Raw genomic sequence first — 7,314 nt, 5'->3', positions numbered from 1 at the left:
TTTTCTGCTTTTTTTTTTTTAATTTTAGTAGTTTGTTTCTTTTATAATATTATTCTAATATCTTAAAAACAACAACATAGCAATTTCTAGGTATATTCTTTCAACAGCCTAAGAACGTGATCTTGACAAAACTAAAGGTTGCACTGGTTGCTTACAATTAAATTTAAAAAAAGTTTTTATCTTTATCATAGAGAGGTTGTTTTCTCTACAAAACTCAGTATTTTAAAAATTCGTATTGCTTTGAAAATAGCACAAGCAGAATTTTCTGCATCTTTAAAAATGGTACAGAATTTTTTTTTAGATTTAAATTCTTTGTAAAATTTTTCTGCAGCTTTAAAGTCGGTACAAAAAAAAAAACTGCTGATTTAAAAATCTGTGCAAATAGTTACTAAAATTTTAAAATTTGTGCAGAATTTTTTTACAGCTTTAAATTTTATGCAAACTGTTTTCTGCAAGCTTTAATTTTTTGTGTAGAAATGTTCTGCAATTTTAACATCAGTGCAGAAATTTTCAGCATCATAAATCAGTGCAGATATTTTTCTACATCTTTAAAATCTATGCAGAAATTTTTCTACATCTTCGAAATTTGTGCAGAAATTATTGTTGCTTAAGGTAATGCATATAATTAGTTGTTTTCAAAATACTTATTGCTACTATTCTAAAAAATAGCAGAAATTACAAAGTTACTTTATTTGTCATGATCTTAGCATAATTATTCAATTTTGTTATTATTATCGCTCTTTATTACATTTGTTTCAAAATCTAGCATTGTATTATCAAAAGTCATTAATTAACTATTCCAAAATATGAGGCTAAACCTCTTGAAACTTATATTTGCAGAACTAATTAAACAACCAAAACTTTATAGATGGCTTCTTTTGATGCCATAGTGCAATTAATCCCAAAAAGTTTAGTGCATCCTTTTTTTCAAAAGGCGGCAAAACTAAGTAAAATATTGGCTTATCACTTTAGATTTAATTTCTGCCGTAAAGTTCCTAGATCCTACACCATCTTCTGGATCTACTTCTCAACTTCATCTACTCCTAGTCCTTAAGATTTTGGATCCTCTAGCCCTCATTCAAAAATTCCTGAAGAAATTAATCCTTAGTGTCCTTTCTAATTCTTTGTATGATGTGTACATTTTCACTAAATAGGCTAAGGAGCCCACTACTTGGTCACAAATAGTGGATTCCCAATATCTGTGATTGGAGTCCCATAAAAGAAGTTCAATATGGTAAGCTGATTGAGTGATCGTGTCATATCAGTGACAAAATAAATTGAAAAGATTGAGTTATACTCTTAATGAATCCAAGATAGAAAATCTATATGGTATTAAGTCAGAAGTATCCTTAGAGGACTTACTTATGTGAAAATTACTGCATAGGTAGCGACTATGGGTTTGGCCTAACCTTAACATATTCTCATAAAAACTCAAGATACTAAGCGCAAGATCTTTTAATAGTGTTGACCGCATTAAGATCTTTTAATAGAAATCTAAATCAAAGGATCCAGTTCAAGAATTAATCTACTATAGTTCTTTTAGATAGATAAATCAATGCTAAGTGAGGTTCAAGTCTATAAAATATCTCACCATTACACACTATAAGTTGTTCAAATATTCTATTTTATAACTTTCAAAAATTTAAATCTTTTGTAGAGGATTGTTGGAGTTTTAATTTGAAATATTTTATTTTTCATAGAAAAAAATAATCTTATCCTCTAAATTTTAGTTTAAGATTTATTTCTGTTAGATGCCTCTTTTTGAAGAGTTACAATTTTTTGAAAGAGAACATTAGGTTCCAAAAAGATATTGTATTCCGAAACATCACATATCTTCGAAACCATCGCGTCTCCTTGATCATCCGAATAGAGTCCATAAATAGACTCTTTTGGATATATCCAAACATGCCACACTTTTCTTTGCTTTGTGATTGTTTATGAGGCAAAGACTCTGCTTCCATAGTGTGCTCTCTTCTTTTCCATCTTTCTTCTTCCATTTTTTTTTCTTTTCTAGGAATTGAAGGAATCTTTCTGGTTAAGCCTCCCAGTAATCATGCTCATTAGAGGAGAATTGGGCTGAGCCAAATTGTTATACCTTAGGAACGAGATCGCTGCACACGCAAATGTAAGGGGCGAATTATATTTTTAGAGTAGTGTACTTCACAAACCTCGAACCAAGCAAAATCTTTTCAATCTTCTGCTTTTTTTTTTTTCTTTAGTAGTTTGTTTCTTTTATAATACTATTTAATATAATAAAAATAGCAACATAGCAATTTCTAAGTATATTCTTCCAACAAAAAATTCATGCGAGAATAATGGAAAACAATATTATTGAACGAAGAATGTTTATGCTCGCGACTTATTTAATTCATGTTGAATGAAAGAATATTGTTTTAAAAAAAATGATGAGAGAGAATATTCGGCCGACCAAAGGCTTCGCAAGAGCCATGGTCTCAAGCAGGAATATATAATCACCAAGTTGTTTGCGTTACATATAAGAAAATGAGCATGCTATTGCATATCTATTATGATGACTTTATGATGTCATCGTGCATGATAACTATTGCTTAACGTGATCTTTGATTATGCGCTTTTTTTTTTATGTGCTAGGAGCTGTTTATGCACTTTGACATTATAACTTTTCTGCAATATTGACGCTGTTTAACATGATCACAATATTAACACTATTATGATGACTTTATGATGTCATTGAGCATGATAACTATTTTGTAACATGATCACTAATTTTGTGTTTTACATTAATTTCTCTACAATATTAACACTATCTGTACATCAATATCTACGATACTGTCATACCTTTGATATTACTTGAAATCTATTACCTGCCAATAGCACAATGTAAGTTCAACAGTTTTATGTTATAATAAACGCAATGAAATGGATACAAAAAAATGTGTTCTTAATTTATTTTTGATATCAGAAAAAAACAAAAGAAAAGGAAACTCCTTAAACTTGCTATATAATTCAGATAATGCATGGTCTATGTAATTATCCTCCAACACTATCAATTAAGTTATGACTTAACAAGCACACGACCTGTTGGGTAGTCTCATATGTGGCTAATCATTCTAAAAAGATCATGTAGCTAGAAGAGAGGAGATGATTCGGTGCACTTCGAAACTTGTTATTTTTTTGACTTTTTCAAGTATATTTGTGTTCGATGCGTATGATATATCGGAAGGAAACGGTGAAGCAAAGAGATGGGTTTTGATTGGTCCAGCCGGATGTGTCCGTAGATATTCTCTGTGAGCTTATCAAAAGTCATTGTTGGATGTTCCTGCGGAATCTTTAACCTTCACCGAACAATTCTTGGTACCTCATACACCATATAATAAGCCCACCTTATAACACATTATTATTATTATTATTATTTGTTGCCCTTTCGTAAAAGAAGTAGTCGAAACTCCAAATTACACGTTAATTTTTCCAAGCAGTCGATGGGTTTAAAAGGCCCCTCAACTAAGCCTATCTTCCCCTCTCCGGACTTTGGCTCCCTTAAACTTCATGTAAGAGAAGCTGAAGGGAAGGAGGACGTACAGCTTCCTGCGACCTTATAGGATAGGAACGGAGAGGTCCTGGATTCCAGATCTTTGATCTCTCCTTCATTGATTCACTTCATGGAAACCCAGCCACAATCCAGGAGGCCCTCTAGGTTCGGAAGGGTGTGTGTCTTCTGTGGCAGCAGCCGCGGAAAGAAGCTCAGCTATCAGTTTGCTGCCATCCAGCTAGGCCATGAACTGGTTAGTCTTTTATCCTCCTTCTCCTTCTTCTCCTTCTTCTCCTTCTCCTTCTTCTTGTAATTGTACTTTAAAACTGACACCACTTGCGAGATTAATATTGTTAAGCTGCTCTACTAGGAGCCTATAACCCCATGTCCCTCTTTGAAGGAGGATAGAAAGGTGGTCAATTGGCCAAATTAGAGGACTACATCACCAAATGGGAGCTGAGAGGGTCTTTTGGAACAAAGCCCAAGTGGAGGACTGCACCCTTTTTTCTTGGAAGTGGATTTGGTTGTAAAAACTAACACAAGATCGTGCTCTGTTTTCTGCTCTGATTAAAAGATGATGCTCTGTTTACAGGTGGAGAGGAACATAGACTTGGTTTATGGTGGGGGGAGTGTTGGTCTCATGGGCCTCGTCTCCCAAGCAGTCCACGATGGTGGCCGCCATGTCCTGGGGTCTCTCTCTCTCTCTCTCTCTCTCTCTCTCTCTTCTTCTCCCTCCCCCACCCTCCTCTAAGAATCAAACAATAGCTAATGGTGTGTATCTTGGGTGTCTTGCAGGGTGATTCCCAAAACTCTCATGCCTAGAGAGGTATGTTGCATTTTTTACTTCTTTATTCTTGTATTCTTTGAGTTTATTTACTTATTTTTTGCACGTCCACCGGCATTCTGGTGAAGTTTTTCCCTCTCCAAGTATAGCTTTTATCTGCCATAGCATTCAATTATCAAGTAATTCAAAGAGAAGAAACTACTAAATAATTCAGCACTCCTACACAATTCTCTAGAGCGACTAAATAGATTTGCCTAATCCAGATAACAGGAGAGACTGTAGGAGAAGTGAGAGCAGTCTCAGGCATGCACCAACGGAAGGCCGAGATGGCTCGCCAGGCCGACGCATTCATCGCCCTACCCGGTGAGGAGCCAATGACCGAGCTTGGTCGTACATACCATCAGCAAATTTTGGATCTGCATTAACTTGTTTAGCTTGTATAATTTAGGATGATAGTCTGCTTGATTTAAAGTTTACTTCTGGCAAAGTTCTTTAGATAGCTCAATCTTTCAGACTTATGACAGTATCCAAAACCTATCTTAGAGCTCAAAACTATGTCCATCGGATGATTCCTGCAACCTGGTCGATGTTGAGACCTTTTCCAAGGCTCTAAATATGGTGTTTGAGATTTTTTTTCCAAAAAAAAACTCTGTGACTCGTACGCCCATTATTTTAACTTTGACTGCATTTTATTTTGTTTTGATTAGGTGGGTACGGAACCCTGGAAGAACTCCTTGAAGTGATAACCTGGGCTCAGCTAGGAATCCATGGCAAGCCGGTAAAAACCCCTTAGCTGTTTATATTTCTTATCCTTTTCACCACCAAAAGACCATTAATTTAAGCTTTGTCTTTTGAGATAATTTTTTAGTTCTTTGTTTTTTTCTTTGAGGTAACATTGCTTTAAGATTTGAATAGTATTTTGCCCCCAATTTTTCTTAACCAAGCTCTTGCTTTTGTCGCATGGACAATATTAATTCCCCTATAGCTACAAGTATATGATTTTAATACACATATATATATACACATGCGTGGACGTGTGTTTTGGGCAGGTAGGTTTGTTGAACGTTGATGGCTACTACAATTATCTGCTATCATTCATCGACAAAGCTGTAGATGAAGGATTTATTACACCTGCAGCCCGCCATATCATCATCTCTGCCCCAACTGCCCATGAGTTATTGTGCAAGCTTGAGGTATTTGGTTACTCTCTTTACACAAAATTTTTCCCATCCACATTGGTCCTAGCATTAGCTAAAATATCCTTCACCATGTATTCAGATCTGGTTAATGATTTTTTTTTGTTCATTTATCTCTTTCTTCTACAACGTATTCTTCACCACTGCAATATTTTAAATTTATATTTTATTTCCCATATTTTTACTTAATACTTTTGAAATGAAACGTAATGAAGCTTGCCAACTTTTTGATGAAAGAAAAACAATATTGTTTCCTAGTTCATATCTTATTTAACCACTTCTGTGTAGGTAAAACTCCTGCTTTAACTCTTACCTTTCTTTTATGTGAGAAAAATGAGGCGAGTGGATTTTTTAGATCACAATTGAAAATATGGGTTCTTAAACTACTCTTTTGTGGATGCAAGCTTTTGAGACTCATTTTTTATATTAGAAAGTTTATGTCTTTGGTTCAATTGGTGGATAACACGCAGGAATACGTGCCGATGCACGACGGCGTCGCACCCCAGCTCAGTTGGGAGATGGAGCAGTTAGGCCACTCACCGAGGTCAGAGATCTCGCGTTGACCAAACGGCGTACATGTTGACTAATTATGGAGCTTATCTCTTGTAATATATATATATATATATATAAATATATATCTATGTAAGTTTTTACGGTCTTACTGTAATCTAAATGTCCAGCTGGCAGTTGATCTTTGTTTCACTTTTCTTTTTTATTCTCTTGACTTAAATTCGATGGAAGTGGGTCCCGCCGTGACTTGTCCACTTCGCTTTTCCTTCGTGGGGTTTGACCTTTTGACTGCAACGTTACAAAAACTCACGTGTAGATCCTTACGCGGAACAACAGTACTTTTGTCTCCTCCTCCCCTGTCGGTGAACCTTTTTTTTTTTAGAAAAAAAAAATCCTTGTATTTTACATTCTTTTTATCTTGTGCTGAGCGCGTCCAAACGCACCTCGAGGTAAGGACCCACCAATCCGGTGACGGGATATCTCTGCCTACGGTGGGCCCACATCGTGGACACGCGGAGAGATGGGGACTTGGGGGTCCAAAGTAGGGGGGAGGTGAAACGTGTCGTTGGCCAGCACCGTGAGATGATGACACGTGGAGGCAGAGGTTGGTGGCTGGGGTGGGTGGCTGTGGTGTGAGATTTGTGGATAAGGGGCGGCGGAATCAAAGGTTTTAAGAAGCTAAACATGGAAGCTTGAGGTTGATGAGGTACCTTAAACAAAGGGCAAAGGAGATGGATGACCTTGGACTTTGTTTCTAATCCAACTAGATTCCACCACCAACCTTGTCAATTATTTATTCCACAGGCTTGATCCTTATATTTACTAAACAGCTTGATTAATTGCTTACTTCAAGTTCCTAACTGCCGGCATATCTACATTATTCCCCAACCAACGATCGACCAAAATGTTCTTGATTCTTTTATTCTTATTTTAGCTTAATGAGATTGGAGCATTTTAATTTATTTGCACACAAGCATCATTCTGTCGTGGAAGATTCTTGATATTATCAGAAGTGACAAGCATTCGGACATAATTATACCAGAATGTCTCCCCTTGCATAAAATTAGTTTAACATGCCACCCTTGTTCGCAACTCGCATATAGTAATTCATCAATTTTTTTTGTATGGTGAAGGAAGAGTACGCAGTCCATTAAAAAGCATGAATATGATAATTGTTTTGAGACTCGAACGTAAACTCAATCGAAATATGATTTTTATGATTTCTTTTTTGCTTCAATTCTCAATTGGGATTTTTTTTTAATATAATTGGTTAGGCTTGGAAAATGGGATGCCCTAGGAAGCATGCTGGGCATGTC

At 35.9% G+C, this 7,314-nt stretch overlaps 1 protein-coding gene across 3 annotated transcripts; it reads left to right on the top strand.

The window, feature by feature from the left end:
* The first annotated feature begins 3,475 nt into the window (after positions 1 to 3,475).
* On the top strand, positions 3,476 to 6,365 carry LOC103719879 (cytokinin riboside 5'-monophosphate phosphoribohydrolase LOG1-like). 3 transcript variants are annotated; one of them, XM_008809346.6, is made up of 7 exons: positions 3,476 to 3,761; positions 4,101 to 4,198; positions 4,304 to 4,334; positions 4,556 to 4,655; positions 5,000 to 5,070; positions 5,342 to 5,485; positions 5,959 to 6,364. In XM_008809346.6, the coding sequence occupies exons 1-7, from the start codon at positions 3,639 to 3,641 to the stop codon at positions 6,049 to 6,051; spliced, it is 660 nt and encodes a 219-aa protein (XP_008807568.3). In that variant the 5' UTR covers positions 3,476 to 3,638; the 3' UTR covers positions 6,052 to 6,364. The 3 variants fall into 3 exon arrangements, with proteins under 3 accessions (XP_008807568.3, XP_038973260.2, XP_088575240.1); XM_039117332.3 differs by having other exon boundaries at positions 3,477 to 3,761; positions 3,879 to 4,198; positions 5,959 to 6,365; XM_088719114.2 differs by having other exon boundaries at positions 3,630 to 3,761; positions 3,909 to 4,198; positions 5,959 to 6,365.
* The last annotated feature ends 949 nt before the right edge of the window (positions 6,366 to 7,314 follow it).

Source organism: Phoenix dactylifera, chromosome 3 (genome assembly GCF_051530095.1).
Source record: "Phoenix dactylifera cultivar Ajwa chromosome 3, Ajwa_hap1_PhDact_Kaust_v1.1, whole genome shotgun sequence".
NCBI lineage: Eukaryota > Viridiplantae > Streptophyta > Magnoliopsida > Arecales > Arecaceae > Phoenix > Phoenix dactylifera.
The sequence above is the reverse complement of the archived record's forward strand: the minus strand, read 5'-3'. Positions and strand labels throughout refer to the sequence as shown.